At 41.5% G+C, this 27074-nt stretch overlaps 1 protein-coding gene across 1 annotated transcript in view; it reads left to right on the plus strand.

Moving 5' to 3' along the window:
- Positions 1–27074, plus strand: part of dph1 (diphthamide biosynthesis 1) — a 146967-nt gene that overhangs the window by 80474 nt on the left and 39419 nt on the right. Inside the window, 3 exon segments of the mRNA XM_029773206.1 lie at positions 11937–12078; positions 14490–14560; positions 14563–14623. Coding sequence (XP_029629066.1) covers positions 11937–12078; positions 14490–14560; positions 14563–14623 — 274 coding nt within the window.

Here is a 27074-nt window from a genome sequence, read left to right on the forward strand (position 1 = left end):
GTTACCAGCCCAAATAAATGCTTCACAGAGTTCAAGTAACAGACACATCTCAACATCAACTGTTCAGAGGAGACTGCATGGTCTAATTGCTGCAAAGAAACCACTACTAAAGGTCACCAATAAGAAGAGACTTGCTTGGGCCAAGAAACACAAGCAATGGACATTAGACCAATGAAAATCTGTCCTTTTGGCCTGAAGAGTACAAATGTGAGATTTTTGGTTCCAACCGCCATGTCTTTGTGAGACGCGGAGTAGGTGAACGGATTTTCTCTGCGTGTGTAGTTCCCACCGTGAAGCATGGAGGAGGTGGTGTGGGAGTGCTTTGCTGGTGACACTGTTAGTGATTTATTTAGAATTCAAGGCACACTTAACCAGCATGGCTACCACAGTACTCTGCAGCATTCACCATCCCATCGGGTTTTTGCTTAGTGGGACTATAATTTGTTTCTCAACAGGACAATGACCCAACACACCTCCATGCTGTGTAAGGGCTATTTGACCAATAAGGAGAGTGATGGGGTGCGACATCAGATGACCTGGCCTCCACAATCACCCAACCTCAACCCAATTGAGATGGTTTGTGATGATTTAGACCGCAGAGTGAAGGAAAGCAGCCAACAAGTGTTCAGCATATGTGTGAACTCCTTCAAGACTGTTGGACAAGCATTTCAGGTGAAACTGGTTGAGAGAATGCCAAGAGTACGCAAAGCTGTCATCAAAGCAAAGGGTGGCTACTTTGAAAAATCTAAAATATACTTTGTTTTGTTGAACACTTTTTTTCTTACAATAATATGATTCCATGTGTGTTATTTCATAGTTTTGATGTCATTACTATTATTCTACAATGTAGAAAGTAGTAAAAATGAAGAAAAACCCTTGAAATGTTTAGGTGTGTCAACTTTTCACTGGTACTGTATGTGTGTATGTATGGTATGGGATGGATGGAGTCGGAATGTTACATACACCTTAGCCAAATACATTTAAACTCAGTTTTTAACAAATTCTTGACATTTAATCTTAGTACACATTCCCTGTCTTAGCTCAGTTAGGATCACCACTTTATTTTAAGAATGTGAAATGTCAGAATAATAGTAGAGAGAATGATTTATTTCAGCTTTTATTTCTTTCATCACATTCCCAGTGGGTCAGAAGTTTACATACACTCAATTAGTATTTGGTAGCATTGCCTTTAAATTGTTTAACTTGGGTCCAATGTTTCGGGTAGCCTTCCACAAGCTTCCCACAATAAGTTGGGCCATTCCTCCTGACAGAGCTGGTGTAACTGAGTCAGGTTTGTAGGCCTCCATGCTCGCACAAACTTTTTCAGTTCTGCCCACAAATGTTCTATAGGATTGAGGTCAGGGCTTTGTGATGGCCACTCCAATACCTTGACTTTGTTGTCCTTAAGCCATTTTGCCACAACTTTGGAAGTGTGCTTTGGGTAATTGTTCATTTGGAAGACCCATTTGTGACCAAGCTTTAACTTCCTGACTGATGTCTTGAGATGTTGCTTCAATATATCCACATAGTTTTCCTACCTCATGATGCTATCTATTTTGTGAGGTGCACCAGTCCCTCCTGCAGCAAAGCACCCCCACAGTGCCACCACCGTGCTTTAAGGGTTGGGATGGTGTTCTTCGGCTTGCAAGCATCCCCCTTTTTCCTCCAAACTTAACAATGGTCATTATGGCCAAACATTTCTATTTTTGTTTCATCAGACCAAAGGACATTTCTCCAAAAGTATGATCTTTGTCCCCATACGCAGTTGTAAACCGTAGTCTAGCTTTTTTATGGCAGTTTTGGAGAAGTGGCTTCTTCCTTGCTGAGCGGCCTTTCAGGTTATGTCGATATAGGACTTGTTTTACTGTGGATATAGATACTTTTGTACCTGCTTCCTCCAGCATCTTCACAAGGTCCTTTGCTGCTGTTCTGGGATTGATTTGCACGTTAATCTCCAGGAGACAGAACGCTTCTCCTTCCTGAGCGGTATGACGGCTGCGTGGTCCCATGGTGTTTATGCTTGCGTACTGTTGTTTGTACAGATGAATGTGGTACCTTCAGGCGTTTTGGAATTGCTCCCATGGTTGAATCAGACTTGTGGAGGTCTACAATTTCTTTTCTGAGGTCTTGGCTGATTTCTTTTGATTTTCCCATGATGTCAAGCAAAGAGGCACTGAGTTTGAAGGTAGGCCTTGAAATACATCCACAGGTACACCTCTAATTGACTCAAATGATGTCAATAGCCTATCAGAAGCTTCTAAAGTCATGACATAATTTTCTGGAATTTTCCAAGCTGTTTAAAGGCACAGTCAACTTAGTGTATGTAAACTTCTGACCCACTGGAATTGTGATACAGTGAATTATAAGTGAAATAATCTGTCTGTAAACAATTGTTGGAAAAATGACTTGTGTCATTCACAAAGTAGATGTCCTAACCCACTTGCCAAAACTATAGTTTGTTAACAAGACATTTGTGGTGTGGTTGAAAAACGATTTTTAATGACTCCAACCTAAGTGTATGTAAACTTCCGTATTATCATAATCTACATGTGATTTCTGTCATTCTGAGCACTGGAATAGAAACCCCCCCCCCCCCCCCCCCCCCCCCCACACACACACACACACACACACACACACACACACACACACACACACACACTCAGGGCATAAGTATGATAGACAGACACCTCCAGCCATAGACAGACGCCTCCAGCCATGTTATAAAACAGCGAGATCAATTCCAGCAGCACATACAGACTGTAGGTTTTGTACTATAAGTGTCGGACTCTGGGTAGTACTCAATAGCTCAGTATGTGTGCTTAGCTGCAGCTTTGTAAGGCCTGTCAGACCTTTAGAGGCTGGACAGCAGCACATTTACTCAGACGATCAATGGAGAACATGCATTAGGGCTGTCCTTTGAAAAGCCTGTTCAGATCTTAAGGACCCTTCATTCTCTGCGCTGCTCTCATCCTGTCTGCAGCACAATATAGCAGGAAATGCTGAATCGATATTTGTGAAATCTCCTTGGCAGAACAAGTTGAACAAGGCTCACTCTCCCAAATACCACACCTGACCACAAGAATATTAATCCAATACACCAGCTGACTGCTTTAACAAACTAACAAGCAAACAATACACACTCTCTAACCAACCAACAGACACACAACACAACACCTCTCTGTTTTCTGCACTCACATACAAGAGAACAGTACAAAAAAAAATGCATGAAATGTATGCATTCACTACTGTAAGTCACTCTGGATAAGAGCGTCTGCTAAATGACTAAAATGTAAATGTAACATGCCTAGAAGGCCAGCATCCCGCAATCGCCTCTTCACTGTTGACGTTGAGACTGGTGTTTTGCGGGTACTATTTAATGAAGCTGCCAGTTGAGGACTTGTGAGGCGTCTATTTCGCAAACTAGACACTCTAATGTACTTGTCCTTTTGCTCAGTTGTGCACCGGGGCCTCCCATTCCTCTTTTTATTCTGGTTAGAGACTATTTGCGCTGTTCTGTGAAGGGAGTAGTACAAGCGTTGTACGAGATCTTCAGTTTCTTGGCAATTTCTCACATGGAATAGCCTTCATTTCTCAAAACAAGAATAGACTGACCAGTTTCAGAAGAAAGATCTTTGTTTCTGGCCATTTTGAGCCTGTAATTGAACCCACAAATGCTGATGCTCCAGATACTCAACTAGTCTAAAGAAAGCCAGTTTTATTGATTCTTTAATCAGAATAACAGTTTTCAGCTGTGCTAACATAATTGCAAAAGGGTTTTCTAATGATCAATTAGCCTTTTTAAAATGATAAATTTGGATTAGCTAACACAATGTGCCATTGGAACACAGGAGTGATGGTTGTTGATAATGGGCCTCTGTACGCCTATGTAGATATTCCATAAAAAATCTGCCATTTCCAGCTACAATAGTCATTTACAATATTAACATTGTCTACACTGTATTTCTGATCAATTTGATGTTATTTTAATGGAACAAAAAATGTGCTTTTCTTTAAAAAACAGTGACCCCCAAACTTTTGAACGGTAGAGTTTATTGCAATTCGATGTTCCAAACATATTGCTCACCGTATGTCTTCTGCAGAGGGACAAGAGAGAGCCATGAGAAAATTATTATTTTTACCTTTATTTAACTAGGCTAGCCAGTTAAGAACAAATTCTTATTTTCACTGATGGCCTAGGAACAGTGGGTTAACTGCCTCTCAGGGGCAGAACGACAGATTTTTACCTTGTCAGCTGGTGGGTTCGATCTTGCAACCTTTCAGTTACTAATCCAACGCTCTAACCACTAGGCTACCTGCCGCCTGATCAGAATGGAAATAGAAGTGCTCAAATCAAATTCTGACCGCCCGGCTCAATTCGGTCTTATGTAGCAAAAATTGAAATGGTGTTTTTACATTGGATAAAAGTAGAGACTCAGGGCTAGAAAATTGTATATCATACAATAAAGTTCAGGAACAATGTAAAGTAATTTTGCTTTGAAAGTTGATAAACTTGTAACCCCACCCCCACTTTTGAGAAATTGACCTTTGAATGTTTTGGTACGTACTGGAGAGCTCTAATTTGTCTACACCCATTCAGCATCGATCACACCCTCTTAAGCCCCACCCATCTCTTTAAGGGTTCTGTCCGAACAACCGCAATCAAGCACCCAAGCTAACGTTGGCTAGCTACTTCCAGACACAAATGAGAGAACAGCTCACTGACCATTTTACTCGCCTTAGCAGAGCTGGTTAGGCTTTTAAAAAAAATATAGATTTTTTTACCGCATTTTCTCCTCAATTTTCGTGATATCCAATTGGTAGTTACGGTCTTGTCCCATCGCTGCACCTGCCGTACGGACTCGGGAAAGGCGAAGGTCAAGAGCCGTGCATCCTCCGAAACACGACCCCGCCAAGCCTCACTGCTTCTTGAAACAATGCTCGCTTAACCTGGAAGCCAGTCGCACCAATGTGTCGGAGGAAACGGCATAAACCTGGAGACCGTGTCAGCATGCATTGCGCCCGGCCCTCCACAGGAGTCGCTAGAGCGCGATGGGACAAGGACAACCTGGCCAGCCAAACCCTCCCCTAATCCGGACGACGCTGGGCCAATTGTACACCGCCTCATTGGTCTCCCGGTCCGGTCGCAGCCAGCCGCAACACAGCCTGCGATCGAACCAACGTCTGTAGTGGTTAGGCTGTTTTTATGTTATCCAAAGCCTTGGTGACTGCAACTGTGCTGCTGGCAACAATTAATGTTTTTTTGCCAACGGCCATATTCAACTGATGTTGAGCATTTGTAAATGTGTCAGTTATTCTGGGCTCTTTACCAGCTACATCTATCAACAGCTGTCATGTCGCAGTGACATCATGAACATTCTATTGAAATGGATACTTGCATAGTGGAGTATTTAGTTAAGACATGTAGCTAGCTAGCTAAACAATGAACCATAATCCCAACTCATGAAGTTACTACCCAGCATGAATCTGCAGGTAGCTAACCAACCAGTTTCAATGTTAGCTAGCTAACATTAGGATATAAATAGCAAAGCAAATGGCTCTGAGATAAGAATATTACTACACAGATCATACACGTAATGTTAGCTAGCAAGCCAGCTAACGTTAGCTAGCTAGCTAACAGTATACTTTTAACTTGAAATGAAAACGACTTTTTGACTAAATTAGAAATGTATAATATCTGAAAATGTACGTAGCTTTCTTAAGGCAAGCCTAAATAAGTTCATAGGTACAAATGTGCTTAACAAGTCGCATAATAAGTTGCATGGACTCATTCTGTGTGCAATAATAGTGTTTAACATGATTTTTTTGAATGACTACCTCATCTCTATATCCCACACATACAGTTATGTGTAAGTGCCCTCAGTCGAGCAATGAATTTCAAACACAGATTCACCACAACGATCAGGGATATTTTCCAATGCCTAGCAATGAAGGGCACCTATTGGTAGATGGGTAATAAAGCAGACATTGAATATTAATTTGATGGTGAAGTTATTCATTACACTTTGGAGGATGTATCAATACATCCAGTCACTACAAAGATACAGGCGTCCTTCCTAACTCAGTTGCTGGAGAGGAAGGAAACCGCTCAGGGATTTCACCTTAAGGTCAATGGTGACTTTAAAACAGTTAGAGTTTAATGGCTGTGATAGGAGAAAACTGAGGATGGATCAACAACATTGTAGTTACTCCACAATACTGACCTAAATGACGGAGTGAAAAGAAGGAAGTCTGTACAGAATACAGATGTTCCAAAACATGAATCCTGTTTGCGATAAGGTACTAAAGTAAAACTGCAAAAAGTGAACTTAATGACCTGAATGCAAAGCGTTATGTTTGGGGTAAACACAACACATCACTGACTACCATGCTTCATATTTTCAAGTATGGTGGTGGCTGCATCATGTTATGGGTATGCTTATAAACGTCAAGGACTAGGGAGTTTTTGTGGGGATTAAAATAAATGGAATAGTGCTAAGCACAGGCAGATTCCTAGAGGAAAACTAGGTTCAGTCTGCTTTCCAACAGACACTGGGAGATTAATTCACCTTTCATCAGGACAATAACCTAAAACCCAAGTCCACATCTACACTGTAGGTGCTTACCAAGACGACATTGAATGTTCCTGAGTGACCTAGTTACAGTTTTGACTTAAATTGGCTTGAAAATGTATGGCAAGACTTAAAAATGGCTTTCTAGCAATGATCAACAACCAACTTGACAGAGCTTGAAGAATAAATAAAAAAAATATATGAATGTGCCAATATTGTACAATGAAGGTGTGAAATGCTCTTAGAGACTTACCCAGAAAGACTTACGGCTGTAATCGCTGCAAAAGGTGATTCTAACATGTATTGACTCGGGTGGGAATACCTATGTAAATGATTTATTTCTGTTTTTCATTTTCAATACATTTGCAAACGTTTTAAAAAAAAACATGTTTTCCCTTTGTCATTATGGTGTAGATGGGTGAGAAAATGTGGAATAAGTCAAGGGATATGAATACTTTCTGAAGGCACTGTATGTATTAATCACATAATTCACATGTCATGTGAAGGGAACAAATTAACCTGAACTTGAAACACCATGGTTGAAATTCAATTTCCAAGAATCTAAACGGCCAATCATTATCAATTCATATTTTGCAGCACTCCCTGAACTGGCTGAATTGAAATGGAATTAACCCAACCTTAGCGGACGCTCTGCGCTCTCTCTGCTCTGTGAGGTGTGGAGGAGGTCTCTATAGCTGTGGATGACTGACAGCAGTCAGCATCACATGTAGTGGAAGTGTTGAGGCTTCATCAGCAACACAACTAAAGGTGTCAGTCACCTGCAGGAGATTAAAGACACTCTGCCCTCCTTGACTGACACATGAAAATGCTGTATCTCCCTCTCTTCATTCTATCTCTCTCTCTCTCCATCTATTTTTCATTTTTTTCCTATCGCTACCGGTCATCTTTCATTCTGACTTTTTTTTCTCTGTCCCGTGTGTGTGTGTGTGTGTGTGTGTGTGTGTGTGTGTGTGTGTGTGTGTGTGTGTGTGTGTGTGTGTGTGTGTGTGTGTGTGTGTGTGTGTGTGTGTGTGATGTTCTCATGTCTTATTGAGTGTTTGTATAAGTGAGTGAGTGATTGAAGGAGTGTATGGGAGTGAGTAATAGAGATGGAAAATGTGTTAAAGAGAAAGGAGGAGGAAATGAAAGAGAGTGAGTTGGGGCTGTCTCATTGGCAGTAGCTTTAATTGCAGTGACTAAGTGCTCTCAGAAAGCCGTGCTAATGTGATCAGAGAATGGATCGATCCCACTGCTGTGCCCTTTGTTTTTGGGAGCACCTGTAAACATGCTGCAGCTGTATGCCTGTGTCTCTCTATGTCTGTCTGCTGTCGTGTCTTTGGCTATGCCGGATTAAGTGATATGATTAAGTGCTATTCTATAAAATCCTTTCTCTAATTAATATTATTGATTGAGCTAATCATGTAAATGTAATTAACTACAAAGTCGGGGCACCAAGAAAGAGTGTTTTATAGAGCTGTTATCTTCCGATTAAACTCTTAAAGACCTAGTAATATTTTACATCAATAGCAGTCAATATTAATCGTCACCTTATTTCAGTCTCATCTGAAAGTTGTAAATTCTTGGTTATCTTCACAAACCCTGGCTAACAAGTTGAATCAGCAATACAAACTTTATTTAGGTATTTAGTAAATAAATAATTAAACCAATCACACAGAATTACATATACACAGAATGCAAATTATGCCATACAGAAAACCACCCTGGTGGACGGAGCCGACATGATGGCTGGTTACACAAAGGAAAGGGGGTTGGGTTTGAGTAAAAGAGCGGGAAGACTGAGGAACAAAGGGAGAAGCTATGCTATCGTAAATACAGTATCTTATGCATTCTTAATTACCGGCCATTTGGAAAAGGAAAATGCAACAAATATTTACTCTGAGCTGCGCTTCGGTAGGTTGGTCGTAGATGCTGGCCGTGTTGCCCAACAGAGATCTTCCTGTCCTCGGAAGAATGTCTCTGGTGGTAAATTGGATACGTTGTAGTATCGTCGTTGTATGTTAGACTGGATCTGTCGTCCGTCCTTTCCTAGCCCACGTTTTAAAGCGGCCACTCCTAACTCAACGGCTAGGAGGTATCACTTCTGTAGTGAATAAGAGTTCAAAGTTCATAGCATTCGCAACCAAAGCTCACGCTGAGGTTGGCTTAGTTCTGTAGTTGACATGTTAGTCCTTTTAACGTGGAACCATTGTCCTCACGTCCTCGGAACAGCTTATTATCTGAATCCTTCTGACATCGGACCGTCGCCCCAATGTACCCGGGACAGCTTATTATCTGAGTCCTTTTAACGTGAGGCTGCAGGCCTCGCGTACTCGGGAACCGCAGGTTACATTTTTGTCAAGGGCTTATATAGTGGAGGGAGAGAAGGGTGTGTTTCATAGTTTATAACCCCTGTCTCTTCACAGGGGCGGGCCACTGATTGAGCAGGCTCTAACCTTATGAAAACCCAATTCTCTCATTTGGAAGCTAAAATTACATTTCATCTTTTCACAAATAGTTTCATATTTAAACATTTAAATTGCACAACAATTCCATGTGAATCTGATAACTATAATGTGTAGACTTTCCACGATACAGTTTATGTCGTCCTGTCATTAATAAGAATGTCTCAGATGACAACTGAACTGACATCATATTCATTAAGTATCAATGCATATTTTCAACTGGTAGGATTACCGAAATATGGTTCCTTTCTCCCCAACTTTTGATGTTCCCCGACTCTCTATGTTTAACAAAGGCTTTTCAAGAGTCCTTCAGTAGAGTCAAGAGAGGAAAGGGAGAAAGGTATTTATGGGGGGTCATAAACGTTACCCACAGGCCAACGTCATGACACTGCTTCGCGTGGGGACTTGACTCAGTGTTCCCTTAGTCACTTATCACCGCCACAGCCCGTCATCTCCTCAGCCCAGCCGCCTGGTATTCCCTCTTGCTCTGTCTGTCTGTCTGCCTGCTGTCTCCCTTTCTGCCTGCTGTCTGTCTGTCTACCTGCCTGCCTGCTGTCTGTCTGTCTCCCTCCCTGCCTCTTGTCTGTCTGTCTCTCCCTGCCTGCCTGCTGTCTGCCTCTCTGTTTACTATCTGCCTGCTGTCTGTCTGCCTGCTGTCTGTCTGCCTGCTGTCTGTCTGACTGTTGTCTGCCTGCCTGCTTGCGGTCTGCCTACCTACCTGCGGTCTGTCTGTCTGTCTCTGTCTGTTTGCCTGCTGTCTCCCTGCCTGCTGTCTGTCTGTTGTCTGCCTGCTTGCTTGTGGTCTGCCTACCTACCTGCGGTCTGTCTGTCTCTGTCTGCTTGCCTGCATGCTGTGTGCCTGCCTGCCTACCATTCCTGCTGTCTGCCTGCCTGTCTGCTGTCTGTCTGCCTACATGTTTGTCTGTCTGTCTGCCTGCCTAGCTGGGCAAGTGGAGTCTTTACTCCTTGTCTGTCCCCAGTTCCACAACATCTCCCCATTCCAACCACCTGGTATTTGTAACTTCTCTCTGTCTCCCACCTAGACCTGTTTCTTACTATCCATCACTCTCCCTCTCTGTCCTTCATTCCTGATACTGCTATCCATTCATCACTCCTGGTGCCTGGTAATTGACAATTACAAATTCTCTCGTTCTCTTTCCCCTCCTTTCTCTCGTTACCCCTCTATTTTAATATATACAGTACATTACCTCTCCCTATCCCACCCAAAATTGAATGACAATGTGTTTTCTTCAGCCCACTTCTATAGCTAGTAGGACTGGGAATAACCAGGGACCTCACGATACGGTATTATCACGATACTTAGGTGCCGATATGTATTGTGATTCTCACGATTAGATTGATTGCGATTAGATTTTATTACGATGTGATGTTCCAAACATATTGCTCACTCTACACTGAGTGTAGAAAACATTACGGACACCTGCTCTTTCCATGACTGACTGACCAGGTGAATCCAGGTGAAAGCTATGATCCCTTATTGATGTCTCTTGTTAAATCCACTTCCATCAGTGTAGATGAAGGGGAGGAGACAGGTTAAAGAAAGATTTTTAAGCCTTGAGACAAATGAGACATGGACTGTGTGTCATTCAGAGGGTGAATGGGCAAGACAAAAAAGTTAAGTGCCTTTGAATGGAGTATAGTAGTAGATGCCAGGAGCACCGGTTTGTGTCAAGAACTGCAACGCTGCTGGGTTTTTCATGCTCAACAGATTCCCATGTGCATCAAGAATGGTCCAACACCCAAAGGACATCCAGCCAACTTAACACAACTGTGGGAAGCATTGGAGTCAACATGGGCCAGCATCCCTGTGGAACACTTTCAACACCTTGTAGAGTCCATGTCCCGACGAATTGAGGCTATTCTGAGGGTAAACGGCGGTGCAACTCAATATTAGGAAGGTGTTCCTAATGTCTGGTATACTCTGTGTATGTCTGCTGCAGAGAGGCGAGAGACCATGAGAAAATGTGTTTTTATCACTCATGTAAACATGTTGCCTCACTATTTAAAAATAAGATGGAGGACAAGCTATAGGATGAAGGATACCAGCGTTTCGGCGCAGGTCCAGCCAATTAGCGGCACCTAGCAAATTTATTATTATTTTTTGGAATTGTTTTATTTTTTAATTTTTTTTTACAATTCGGTACTTGAAGTCAAAGTATCGATATAATATTGTCAAAAATAATATTGTGATATGTAGCTGTATTGGTGTCCCCCATCAATAGTCTCCTCTTCATTTCTGCTTCTATCTATCAAACCACAAACTATCTACTAGTAAAGTGTTGTAATCTTCCATCCTTCTCTCTCTTGTCCTCTCCCTGTCATGCCTTCTCCGCTTTTATCTCTTATTCATACGTCTGCGGCATCAAATGAGCTACGTTACAAATGTTTCAACGTTTAAATGACAATGGCCCATTTGCTTAATCACAGCATAAATGTCCTTTACTCAAGATTTGTAAATGTAAATTGCATGTAACACGAGGAACTGTAATTACCATGATCAAAACCAAAGATGGTATCCGTGCCCTTTGCCCCCCATCTCCCTCGGCCCTCTCTCCCACCTCCTCCATCCCGCTCCCCCCATCCCTAAGTCTCTGGCTTTCCTAAGCCCAGGCGGGCCTGGCATAAATGGCCTGTGAAATTAATAGTAATTGCATGTGTCCCTCTCCTTCCTGAAATAACTGAGGTATTTGCATCATCACCCAACATCGTGTGTGTGTGCCGGCTCAATCACACGGAAAGGGTTTCAGCTCTATTGCAAAAGTGGGTGTGTGCAGTGTGTGACTGTAGTTTAATGCTAGCTATATGAGGAGTACTCCATGTCCATGGTATAAAACTAACATAACATATTCAATGATTAATCCTAACCCTGTCTGTCTCCCTGCAGTCCCTATAGACTACACAGCAGGCATTAAGATGCTGTACGTGTTTGTGGATATCCAGATGGACAACGCACACTTTCTGGACACGGTCAAGTTCAACTTCCCCCCTGGACACTCTCTGGCACTTGTCAGCACTATCCAGTTTGTGCTGCACTGCAAGTGTGTGTGTGTTGTGTGTGTGTGTGTGTGTGTGTGTGTGTGTGTGTGTGTGTGTGTGTGTGTGTGTTGTGTGTGTGTGTGTGTGCGTGCGTGTGCGTGCACGCCTCTTTGTGGGGACTGTTTGTGTCTCTATGTGTACATGTATATAAGCCTACATGATTACTGTATACAGTTGAAGTCGGAAGTTTACATACACCTTAGCCAAATACATTTAAACTCAGTTTTTCACAATTCTTGACATTTAATCCTAGTAAAAAATCCCTATTTTAGGTCAGTTAGGATCACCAATTTATTTTAAGAATGTGAAATGTCACAATAATAGTGGAGAGAATGATTTATTTTAGCTTTTATTTCTTTCATCACATTCCCAGTGGGTCAGAAGTTTACATACACTCAATTAGTATTTGGTAGCATTGCCCTTCAATTGTTTCACTTGGGTCAAACCTTTTGGGTAGCCTTTCACAAGCTTCCCACAATAAGTTGGGTGAATTTTTGCGCATTCCTCCTGACAGAGCTGGTGTAACTGAGTCAGGTTTGTAGGCCTCCTTGCTCGCACACGCTTTTTCAGTTCTGCCCACAAATTTTCTATAGGATTGAGGTCAGGGCTTTGTGATGGCCACTCCAATACCTTGACTTTGTTGTCCTTAAGCCATTTTGCTACAACTTTGGAAGTGTGCTTGGGATCATTGTCCATTTGGAAGACCCATTTGCAACCAAGCTTTAACTTCCTGACTGATGTCTTGAGATGTTGCTTCAATATATTCACATAATTTTCCCACCTCATGATGCCATCTATTTTGTGAAATGCACCTGTCCCTCCTGCAGCAAAGCACCCGCACAACATGGTGCTGCCACCCCCGTGCTTCACGGTTGGGATGGTGTCTTCGGCTTGCAAGCGTCCCCCTTTTTCCTCCAAACATAACGATGGTCATTATGGCCAAACAGTTCTATTTATGTTTCATCAGACCAGAGGACATTTCTCCAAAAAGTATGATCTTCGTCCCCATGTGCAGTTGCAAACCGTAGTCTGGCTTTTTTATGGCCGTTTTGGAGCAGTGGTTTCTTTCTTGCTGAGCAGCCTTTCAGGTTATGTCGATATAGGTCTCGTTTTACTGTGGATATAGATACTTTTGTACCTGTTTCCTCCAGCATCTTCACAAGGTCCTTTGCTGTTGTTCTGGGATTGATTTGCACTTTTCGCACCAAAGTACGTTCATCTCTAGGAGAAAGAAAGCGTCTCCTTCCTGAGCGGTATGATGGCTGCGTGGTCCCATGGTGTTTATACTTGCGTACTATTGTTTGTACAGATGGACGTGGTACCTTCAGGCGTTTGGAAATTGCTCCCAAGGATGAGCCAGAGTTGTGGAGGTCTACAATTTTTTTTTCTGAGGTCTTGGCTGATTTCTTTTGATTTTCCCATGATGTCAAGCAAAGAGGCACTGAGTTTGAAGGTAGGCATTGAAATACATCCACAGGTACACCTCCAATTGACTCAAATGATGTCAATAGCCTATTAGAAGCTTCAAAAGCCATGACATAATTTTCTGGAATTTTCCAAGCTGTTTAAAGGCACAGTCAACTTAGTGTATGTAAACTTCTGACCCACTGGAATTGTGATACAGTGAATTATAAGTGAAATAATCTGTCTGTAAACAATTGTTGGTAAAATTACTTGTGTCATGCACAAAGTAGAAGTCCTAACTGACTTGCCAAAACTATAGTTTGTTAACAAGAGATTTGTGGAGTGGTTGAAAAACGAGTTTTAATGACTCCAACCTAAGTGTATGTAACCTTCCGACTTCAACTGTACATAGAGAAGCTCTGCACCTGTGTGAGCCAGCCTCCTGCCTGCCTCTTAAAGTTCAGTTCAAGTGTGGGTATGAAAACCCAGCTGCAGTTATTTTGGACTTAAAAGGAGGAGTGAGTGATCTCTACTGCTCATCTCAGGCCTTTACATAAGCAGTTCTAGATCCACAGTAGAGCTAGCTACCGCCTCCGTCTCCTCTCTGCTGCTCCCCTCTGTCAGTACATGACCAACACTAGTTCAGGCCCCTGCTAATGTAACCAGTGTTATTTATACACGCTGACGTGCTGATGTGTGTGTCATGCTTTTGTTGTGTGTTGGGGGCGGTTTGGGTGTGTGTGAGTGAGTGTGTGCGCCTCTTGCTCACAGTGTGTGTAGGTTTGTGTAGGTCATACAAGATGGAGTGGGGGGGTCGTCAGGTCAGCCTCCATATTCCCTGTTTACCTCCAACTGAAAAGAACACATGATTCCTCCGCCTCCGAGCATGCTGCTTCTTCTTTCTTGCCTAAATTGTTGGCACTCGCTCTCAGCCTCTCACTTTGTGTGAACAGAGAAGATGTAGGTGTTATTTTACATCTATCAATGGTTGTTTGTCCCCTCCCCTCCAGGCGGTGAGTGCAGCTCTGAGACCAGAGTATGAGGTGGTGGTTCCCCAGTGTCGACCCCTGTCCCTGGAGAGATCCTGGGATGCACCTCCCCCCGCCTCGACCGAAACCTCAACGCCGTCATGTGAGTGACTCAGCCTTTATCATTATAAACCCATCCCACTCTCAGCCTCTGTCAGACCTACCTTACACAGTCAGTCTGTCCGACCTACCTTACACAGTCAGTCTGTCAGACCTACCTTACACAGTCAGTCTGTCAGACCTATATTACACAGTCAGTCTGTCAGACCTACCTTACACAGTCAGTCTGTCAGACCTACCTTACACAGTCAGTCTGTCCGACCTATATTACACAGTCAGTCTGTCAGACCTACCTTACACAGTCAGTCTGTCAGACCTACCTTACACAGTCAGTCTGTCAGACCTACCTTACACAGTCAGTCTGTCAGACCTATATTACACAGTCAGTCTGTCCGACCTACCTTACACAGTCAGTCTGTCAGACCTATATTACACAGTCAGTCTGTCCGACCTATATTACACAGTCAGTCTGTCAGACCTATATTACAGTCACAGTCTGTCAGACCTATATTACACAGTCAGTCTGTCAGACCTATATTACACAGTCAGTTTGTCAGACCTATATTACACAGTCAGTCTGTCAGACCTATATTACACAGTCAGTCTGTCAGACCTATATTACACAGTCACAGTCTGTCAGACCTATATTACACAGTCAGTCTGTCAGACCTATATTACACAGTCAGTCTGTCAGACCTATATTACACAGTCAGTCTGTCAGACCTATATTACACAGTCACAGTCTGTCAGACCTATATTACACAGTCAGTCTGTCAGACCTATATTACACAGTCAGTGTGTCAGACCTATATTACACAGTCACAGTCTGTCAGACCTATATTACACAGTCAGTCTGTCAGACCTATATTACACAGTCAGTTTGTCAGACCTATATTACACAGTCAGTCTGTCAGACCTATATTACACAGTCACAGTCTGTCAGACCTATATTACACAGTCAGTCTGTCAGGCCTATATTACACAGTCAGTCTGTCAGACCTATGTTACACAGTCAGTCTGTCAGACCTATATTACACAGTCAGTCTGTCAGACCTATATTACACAGTCAGTTTGTCAGACCTATATTACACAGTCAGTCTGTCAGACCTATATTATACAGTCAGTCTGTCAGACCTATATTACACAGTCAGTTTGTCAGACCTATATTACACAGTCACAGTTTGTCAGACCTATATTATACAGTCACAGTTTGTCAGACCTATATTACACAGTCAGTTTATCAGACCTATATTACACAGTCACAGTCTGTCAGACCTATATTACACAGTGACAGTTTGTCAGACCTATATTACACAGTCACAGTTTGTCAGACCTATATTACACAGTCACAGTTTGTCAGACCTATATTACACAGTCACAGTTTGTCAGACCTATATTACACAGTCAGTCTGTCAGACCTATATTACACAGTCAGTCTGTCAGACCTATGTTACACAGTCAGTCTGTCAGACCTATATTACACAGTCACAGTTTGTCAGACCTATATTACACAGTCAGTCTGTCAGACCTATATTACACAGTCAGTCTGTCAGACCTATATTACACAGTCAGTCTGTCAGACCTATATTACACAGTCAGTCTGTCAGACCTATATTACACAGTCAGTCTGTCAGACCTATGTTACACAGTCACAGTCTGTCAGACCTATATTACAGTCACAGTTTGTCAGACCTATATTACACAGTCACAGTCTGTCAGACCTATATTACAGTCACAGTCTGTCAGACCTATATTACACAGTCAGTCTGTCAGACCTATATTACACAGTCACAGTCTGTCAGACCTATATTACACAGTCACAGTTTGTCAGACCTATATTACAGTCACAGTCTGTCAGACCTATGTTACACAGTCAGTCTGTCAGACCTATATTACACAGTCAGTCTGTCAGACCTATATTACACAGTCAGTCTGTCAGACCTATATTACACAGTCAGTTTTTCAGACCTATATTACACAGTCAGTCTGTCAGACCTATGTTACACAGTCAGTCTGTCAGACCTATATTACACAGTCAGTCTGTCAGACCTATATTACACAGTCAGTCTGTCAGACCTATATTACACAGTCAGTCTGTCAGACCTATATTACACAGTCAGTCTGTCAGACTTATATTACACAGTCAGTCTGTCAGACCTATATTACACAGTCAGTCTGTCAGACCTATATTACACAGTCAGTCTGTCAGACCTATATTACACAGTCAGTCTGTCAGACCTATATTACACAGTCACAGTCTGTCAGACCTATATTACACAGTCACAGTTTGTCAGACCTATATTACAGTCACAGTCTGTCAGACCTATGTTACACAGTCAGTCTGTCAGACCTATATTACACAGTCAGTCTGTCAGACCTATATTACACAGTCAGTCTGTCAGACCTATATTACACAGTCAGTTTTTCAGACCTATATTACACAGTCAGTCTGTCAGACCTATGTTACACAGTCAGTCTGTCAGACCTATATTACACAGTCAGTCTGTCAGACCTATATTACACAGTCAGTCTGTCAGACCTATGTTACACAGTCAGTCTGTCAGACCTATATTACACAGTCAGTCTGTCAGACCTATATTACACAGTCAGTCTGTCAGACCTATATTACACATTCAGTCTGTCAGACCTATATTACACAGTCAGTCTGTCAGACCTATATTACATAGTCAGTCTGTCAGACCTATATTACACAGTCAGTCTGTCAGACCTATATTACACAGTCAGTCTGTCAGACCTATATTACACAGTCACAGTTTGTCAGACCTATATTCCACAGTCAGTTTGTCAGACCTATATTACACAGTCAGTCTGTCAGACCTATATTACACAGTCAGTCTGTCAGACCTATATTACACAGTCAGTCTGTCAGACCTATATTACACAGTCAGTCTGTCAGACCTATATTACACAGTCACAGTTTGTCAGACCTATGTAACACAGTCACAGTTTGTCAGACCTATATTACACAGTCACAGTTTGTCAGACCTATTTCACACAGTCACAGTCTGTCAGACCTATATTACACAGTCACAGTCTGTCAGACCTATATTACACAGTCACAGACTCTCAGACCTATATTACGCAGTCACAGTTTGTCAGACCTATATTACACAGTCAGTCTGTCAGACCTATATTACACTGTCAGTCTGTCAGACCTATATTACACAGTCAGTCTGTCAGACCTATATTACACAGGCACAGTTTGTCAGACCTATATTACACAGTCACAGTTTGTCAGACCTATATTACACAGTCACAGTCTGTCAGACCTATATTACACAGTCACAGTTTGTCAGACCTATATTACAGTCACAGTCTGTCAGACCTATATTACACAGTCAGTCTGTCAGACCTATATTACACAGTCACAGTTTGTCAGACCTATATTACACAGTCAGTTTGTCAGACCTATATTACACAGTCAGTCTGTCAGACCGATGTTACACAGTCAGTCTGTCAGACCTATATTACACAGTCAGTCTGTCAGACCTATATTACACAGTCAGTCTGTCAGACCTATATTACACAGTCACAGTTTGTCAGACCTATATTACACAGTCAGTTTGTCAGACCTATATTACACAGTCACAGTCTGTCAGACCTATATTACAGTCACAGTCTGTCAGACCTATATTAAACAGTCAGTCTGTCAGACCTATATTACACAGTCAGTCTGTCAGACCTATATTACACAGTCAGTCTGTCAGACCTATGTTATACAGTCACAGTCTGTCAGACCTATATTACACAGTCAGTCTGTCAGACCTATATTACACAGTCACAGTCTGTCAGACCTATATTACACAGTCACAGTTTGTCAGACCTATATTACAGTCACAGTCTGTCAGACCTATGTTACACAGTCAGTCTGTCAGACCTATATTACACAGTCAGTCTGTCAGACCTATATTACACAGTCAGTCTGTCAGACCTATATTACAAAGTCCGTTTTTCAGACCTACATTACACAGTCAGTCTGTCAGACCTATGTTACACAGTCAGTCTGTCAGACCTATATTACACAGTCAGTCTGTCAGACCTATATTACACAGTCAGTCTGTCAGACCTATATTACACAGTCAGTCTGTCAGACTTATATTACACAGTCAGTCTGTCAGACCTATATTACACAATCAGTCTGTCAGACCTATATTACACAGTCAGTCTGTCAGACCTATATTACACAGTCAGTCTGTCAGACCTATATTACACAGTCAGTCTGTCAGACCTATATTACACAGTCACAGTCTGTCAGACCTATATTACACAGTCACAGTTTGTCAAACCTATATTACAGTCACAGTCTGTCAGACCTATGTTACACAGTCAGTCTGTCAGACCTATATTACACAGTCAGTCTGTCAGACCTATATTACACAGTCAGTCTGTCAGACCTATATTACACAGTCAGTTTTTCAGACCTATATTTCACAGTCAGTCTGTCAGACCTATGTTACACAGTCAGTCTGTCAGACCTATATTACACAGTCAGTCTGTCAGACCTATATTACACAGTCAGTCTGTCAGACCTATGTTACACAGTCAGTCTGTCAGACCTATATTACACAGTCAGTCTGTCAGACCTATATTACACAGTCAGTCTGTCAGACCTATATTACACAGTCAGTCTGTCAGACCTATATTACACAGTCAGTCTGTCAGACCTATATTACACAGTCAGTCTGTCAGACCTATATTACACAGTCAGTCTGTCAGACCTATATTACATAGTCAGTCTGTCAGACCTATATTACACAGTCAGTCTGTCAGACCTATATTACACAGTCAGTCTGTCAGACCTATATTACACAGTCAGAGTTTGTCAGACCTATATTCCACAGTCAGTTTGTCAGACCTATATTACACAGTCAGTCTGTCAGACCTATATTACACAGTCAGTCTGTCAGACCTATATTACACAGTCAGTCTGTCAGACCTATATTACACAGTCAGTCTGTCAGACCTATATTACACAGTCACAGTTTGTCAGACCTATGTAACACAGTCACAGTTTGTCAGACCTATATTACACAGTCACAGTTTGTCAGACCTATTTCACACAGTCACAGTCTGTCAGACCTATATTACACAGTCACAGTCTGTCAGACCTATATTACACAGTCACAGTCTCTCAGACCTATATTACGCAGTCACAGTTTGTCAGACCTATATTACACAGTCAGTCTGTCAGACCTATATTACACTGTCAGTCTGTCAGACCTATATTACACAGTCAGTCTGTCAGACCTATATTACACAGGCACAGTTTGTCAGACCTATATTACACAGTCACAGTTTGTCAGACCTATATTACACAGTCACAGTCTGTCAGACCTATATTACACAGTCACAGTTTGTCAGACCTATATTACAGTCACAGTCTGTCAGACCTATATTACACAGTCAGTCTGTCAGACCTATATTACACAGTCACAGTTTGTCAGACCTATATTACACAGTCAGTTTGTCAGACCTATATTACACAGTCAGTCTGTCAGACCGATGTTACACAGTCAGTCTGTCAGACCTATATTACACAGTCAGTCTGTCAGACCTATATTACACAGTCAGTCTGTCAGACCTATATTACACAGTCACAGTTTGTCAGACCTATATTACACAGTCAGTTTGTCAGACCTATATTACACAGTCAGTCTGTCAGACCGATGTTACACAGTCAGTCTGTCAGACCTATATTACACAGTCAGTCTGTCAGACCTATATTACACAGTCAGTCTGTCAGACCTATATTACACAGTCAGTCTGTCAGACCTATATTACACAGTCAGTCTGTCAGACCTATATTACACAGTCAGTCTGTCAGACCTATATTACACAGTCAGTCTGTCAGACCTATATTACACAGTCAGTCTGTCAGACCTATATTACATAGTCAGTCTGTCAGACCTATATTACACAGTCAGTCTGTCAGACCTATATTACACAGTCAGTCTGTCAGACCTATATTACACAGTCACAGTTTGTCAGACCTATATTCCACAGTCAGTTTGTCAGACCTATATTACACAGTCAGTCTGTCAGACCTATATTACACAGTCAGTCTGTCAGACCTATATTACACAGTCAGTCTGTCAGACCTATATTACACAGTCAGTCTGTCAGACCTATATTACAAAGTCACAGTTTGTCAGACCTATGTAACACAGTCACAGTTTGTCAGACCTATATTACACAGTCACAGTTTGTCAGACCTATTTCACACAGTCACAGTCTGTCAGACCTATATTACACAGTCACAGTCTGTCAGACCTATATTACACAGTCACAGTCTCTCAGACCTATATTACGCAGTCACAGTTTGTCAGACCTATATTACACAGTCAGTCTGTCAGACCTATATTACACTGTCAGTCTGTCAGACCTATATTACACAGTCAGTCTGTCAGACCTATATTACACAGGCACAGTTTGTCAGACCTATATTACACAGTCACAGTTTGTCAGACCTATATTACACAGTCACAGTCTGTCAGACCTATATTACACAGTCACAGTTTGTCAGACCTATATTACAGTCACAGTCTGTCAGACCTATATTACACAGTCAGTCTGTCAGACCTATATTACACAGTCACAGTTTGTCAGACCTATATTACACAGTCAGTTTGTCAGACCTATATTACACAGTCAGTCTGTCAGACCGATGTTACACAGTCAGTCTGTCAGACCTATATTACACAATCAGTCTGTCAGACCTATGTTACACAGTCAGTCTGTCAGACCTATGTTACACAGTCAGTCTGTCAGACCTATATTACACAGTCAGTCTGTCAGACCTATATTACACAGTCACAGTTTGTCAGACCTATATTACACAGTCAGTTTGTCAGACCTATATTACACAGTCAGTCTGTCAGACCGATGTTACACAGTCAGTCTGTCAGACCTATATTACACAATCAGTCTGTCAGACCTATGTTACACAGTCAGTCTGTCAGACCTATGTTACACAGTCAGTCTGTCAGACCTATATTACACAGTCAGTCTGTCAGACCTATATTACACAGTCAGTTTGTCAGACCTATATTACACAGTCAGTTTGTCAGACCTATATTACACAGTCAGTCTGTCAGACCTATGTTACACAGTCAGTTTGTCAGACCTATATTACACTGTCAGTCTGTCAGACCTATATTACACAGTCAGTCTGTCAGACCGATGTTACACAGTCAGTCTGTCAGACCTATATTACACAGTCAGTCTGTCAGACCTATGTTACACAGTCAGTCTTTCAGACCTATGTTACACAGTCAGTCTGTCAGACCTATATTACACAGTCAGTCTGTCAGACCTATATTACACAGTCAGTCTGTCAGACCTATATTACACAGTCAGTTTGTCAGACCTATATTACACAGTCAGTCTGTCAGACCTATGTTACACAGTCAGTCTGTCAGACCTATATTACACAGTCAGTCTGTCAGACCTATATTACACAGTCAGTCTGTCAGACCTATATTACACGGTCAGTCTGTCAGAACTATATATTACACAGTCAGTCTGTCAGACCTATATTACATAGTCAGTCTGTCAGACCTATATTACACAGTCAGTCTGTCAGACCTATATTACACAGTCACAGTTTGTCAGACCTATATTACACAGTCAGTTTGTCAGACCTATATTAAAAAGTCAGTCTGTCAGACCTATATTACACAGTCAGTCTGTCAGACCTATATTACACAGTCAGTCTGTCAGACCTATATTACACAGTCAGTCTGTCAGACCTATATTACACAGTCACAGTTTGTCAGACCTATATTACACAGTCAGTTTGTCAGACCTATATTACACAGTCAGTCTGTCAGACCTATATTACACAGTCAGTCTGTCAGACCTATATTACACAGTCAGTTTGTCAGACCTATATTACACAGTCAGTCTGTCAGACCTATGTTACACAGTCAGTTTGTCAGACCTATATTACACAGTCAGTCTGTCAGACCTATATTACACAGTCAGTCTGTCAGACCGATGTTACACAGTCAGTCTGTCAGACCTATATTACACAGTCAGTCTGTCAGACCTATGTTACACAGTCAGTCTTTCAGACCTATGTTACACAGTCAGTCTGTCAGACCTATATTACACAGTCAGTCTGTCAGACCTATATTACACAGTCAGTCTGTCAGACCTATATTACACAGTCAGTTTGTCAGACCTATATTACACAGTCAGTCTGTCAGACCTATGTTACACAGTCAGTCTGTCAGACCTATATTACACAGTCAGTCTGTCAGACCTATATTACACAGTCAGTCTGTCAGACCTATATTACGCAGTCAGTCTGTCAGACCTATATTACACAGTCAGTCTGTCAGACCTATATTACATAGTCAGTCTGTCAGACCTATATTACACAGTCAGTCTGTCAGACCTATATTACACAGTCACAGTTTGTCAGACCTATATTACACAGTCAGTTTGTCAGACCTATATTACAAAGTCAGTCTGTCAGACCTATATTACACAGTCAGTCTGTCAGACCTATATTACACAGTCAGTCTGTCAGAGCTATATTACACAGTCAGTCTGTCAGACCTATATTACACAGTCAGTCTGTCAGACCTATATTACACAGTCACAGTTTGTCAGACCTATATTACACAGTCAGTTTGTCAGACCTATATTACACAGTCAGTCTGTCAGACCTATATTACACAGTCAGTCTGTCAGACCTATATTACACAGTCAGTCTGTCAGACCTATATTACACAGTCAGTCTGTCAGACCTATATTACACAGTCACAGTTTGTCAGACCTATATTACACAGTCAGTCTGTCAGACCTATATTACACAGTCACAGTTTGTCAGACCTATGTAACACAGTCACAGTTTGTCAGACCTATATTACACAGTCACAGTTTGTCAGACCTATTTGACACAGTCACAGTCTGTCAGACCTATATTACACAGTCACAGTCTGTTAGACCTATATTACACAGTCACAGTCTCTCAGACCTATATTACGCAGTCACAGTTTGTCAGACCTATATTACACAGTCAGTCTGTCAGACCTATATTACACAGTCAGTCTGTCAGACCTATATTACACAGTCAGTCTGTCAGACCTATATTACACAGTCACAGTCTGTCAGACCTATATTACACAGTCACAGTTTGTCAGACCTATATTACACAGTCAGTTTGTCAGACCTATATTACACAGTCACAGTTTGTCAGACCTATATTACACAGTCACAGTCTCTCAGACCTATATTACGCAGTCACAGTTTGTCAGACCTATATTACACAGTCACAGTTTGTCAGACCTATATTACACAGTCACAGTTTCTCAGACCTATATTACGCAGTCACAGTTTGTCAGACCTATATTACATAGTCAGTGTATATTACACAGTCAGTGTATATTACACAGTCAGTCTGTCAGACCTATATTACACAGTCAGACCTATATTACACAGTCACAGTTTGTCAGACCTATATTACAGTCACAGTTTGTCAGACCTATATTACACAGTCAGTCTGTCAGACCTATATTACACAGTCACAGTTTGTCAGACCTATGTAACACAGTCACAGTTTGTCAGACCTATATTACACAGTCACAGTTTGTCAGACCTATTTCACACAGTCACAGTCTGTCAGACCTATATTACACAGTCACAGTCTCTCAGACCTATATTACAGTCACAGTTTGTCAGACCTATGTTACACAGTCACAGTCTCTCAGACCTATATTACACAGTCACAGTCTGTCAGACCTATATTACACAGTCACAGTCTCTCAGACCTATATTACAGTCACAGTTTGTCAGACCTATGTTACACAGTCACAGTCTCTCAGACCTATATTACACAGTCACAGTCTGTCAGACCTATATTACGCAGTCACAGTCTGTCAGACCTATATTACACAGTCACAGTCTCTCAGACCTATATTACACAGTCACAGTCTGTCAGACCTATATTACGCAGTCACAGCTTGTCAGACCTATATTACAGTCACAGTTTGTCAGACCTATATTACAGTCACAGTTTGTCAGACCTATGTTACGCAGTCACAGTCTGTCAGACCTATATTACACAGTCAGTCTGTCATACATTACCTCCCTACCCAACAGTTCCCCAGACATTGTTAAACCTACCTTCCCCATCCTCGGTCCCTGACTCTGTCATCTACCTGTTAGTGTTGCCACGGTACCAAATCTTTGACTTTTGATGCCAGGTTTAGTATCACTCGATACCGCAACGATACTCAATACCGAAATGATACTCGATATCAAAACGATACCATTGAAAAAAAAAAAAAAAAAATGTATTACTGAAGTCACTGAATAACCGCTGGGCTTTATTATTTTTACACATTGAACAATGTGTTGATACCTGGTCGAACAAATAAAATAACACAAAGAATATCTTCTGTTCAATGTCTTTCAAAAATACAACACCATATTAAATAACAGAAGAATACCTTTCAATTTTCCTTATGCAAAACATATCGGTGACTCGGAGCAGCCAAAATTACATTACATCTAAACTGTTTTACAATGTAATTTGATACATACAATATCAGGGTTATTTGCTCATCTATAGATATAATATTGGGTCAAATGACATTCATTACCTATGATTCATTATTCATTACAGCTAAATCATTTAATGTATTAAATGACACAAAAAGACTTAAAAGCTAATTTCTGAAGCTTCTACATTAGTCTGTACACCATAGAAATACAATGGATTTTACAGAGCATGGATTTTTACTACAATTCCCAGAATGCATTTCCCTTCCCAGGGTGCAATGCTCCGCCCAGGGCTGCTGGCTGGCTAGTGGCTACTACTAGTAGCAAGCCCAGACAATCGCGAAGTAGTCTAATATATTATGCGCATTTCACGACTTTTAGTTTGTGTATAATATTATAATGCTCACATGATTGTCATGCTGAATATATGTTATTTTAATTGTCACTCAAAAATTATTCAAATTTAGTAGAATAACGACAATGTTACAATGCAAATGTCATCTGTAAAATGTTTTTTTTATTTCCTTCTGGAACGAAACAACCTTCGCATTGCACTGCTTTTTTGTAGCACCTTTTGCTTAGTTTCGATGGGTTGACCCTCATCTGCTCTGTAATCAAAATATTCCCTTAGTTTCAATGGGTTGACCCTCATCTGCTCTGTAATCAAAATATTCCCTTAGTTTCGATGGGTTGACCCTCATCTGCTCTGTAATCAAAATATTCCCTTAGTTTCAATGGGTTGACCCTCATCTGCTCTGTAATCAAAATATTCCCTTAGTTTCAATGGGTTGACCCTCATCTGCTCTGTAATCAAAATATTCCCATAGTTTCGATGGGTTGACCGTCATCTGCTCTGTAATCAAAATATTCCCTTAGTTTCAATGGGTTGACCGTCATCTGCTCTGTAATCAAAATATTCCCTTAGTTTCGATGGGTTGACCCTCATCTGCTCTGTAATCAAAATATTCCCATAGTTTCGATGGGTTGACCCTCATCTGCTCTGTAATCAAAATATTCCCATAGTTTCAATGGGTTGACCCTCATCTGCTCTGTAATCAAAATATTCCCATAGTTTCAATGGGTTGACCCTCATCTGCTCTGTAATCAAAATATTCCCATAGTTTCGATGGGTTGACCCTCATCTGCTCTGTAATCAAAATATTCCCATAGTTTCGATGGGTTGACCCTCATCTGCTCTGTAATCAAAATATTCCCTTAGTTTCGATGGGTTGACCCTCATCTGCTCTGTAATCAAAATATTCCCTTAGTTTCGATGGGTTGACCCTCATCTGCTCTGTAATCAAAATATTCCCATAGTTTCGATGGGTTGACCCTCATCTGCTCTGTAATCAAAATATTCCCTTAGTTTCAATGGGTTGACCCTCATCTGCTCTGTAATCAAAATATTCCCATAGTTTCGATGGGTTGACCCTCATCTGCTCTGTAATCAAAATATTCCCTTAGTTTCGATGGGTTGACCCTCATCTGCTCTGTAATCAAAATATTCCCATAGTTTCGATGGGTTGACCCTCATCATCTGCTCTGTAATCAAAATATTCCCATGGTTTCGATGGGTTGACCCTCATCATCTGCTCTGTAATCAAAATATTCCCTTAGTTTGCTTCTGCAGCCAGTTTTATATACAAGCTGAGGGTGTGGAGGTATGATATTTTTGTTAAAAGAATCCATGGTGTCTGCATTTGCTCTCTTCTCTCGCTTGCTTCTCAAAGGTGGCTTGCCCTGTGTCAGCTGCATGCTGCAAGTAGCCTGTCTAGCTTGTGTACTCACTGTTACTCAGGCAACAGTGAGTACACATAGGAAACGACCCCAGTGTATTAACATAGACACACAATCCTATGCATTTTAAGACATAGTGGGTTCCTAATAATAGCCATGCTGTACTTATGTTATGATCTCCACACACCCCTCCCAGTGTATGGGATTAGATTGGCCAGATAAGTAGA

This window comes from Salmo trutta, chromosome 13 (assembly GCF_901001165.1).
Source record: "Salmo trutta chromosome 13, fSalTru1.1, whole genome shotgun sequence".
NCBI classification, from domain to species: Eukaryota; Metazoa; Chordata; class Actinopteri; order Salmoniformes; family Salmonidae; genus Salmo; species Salmo trutta.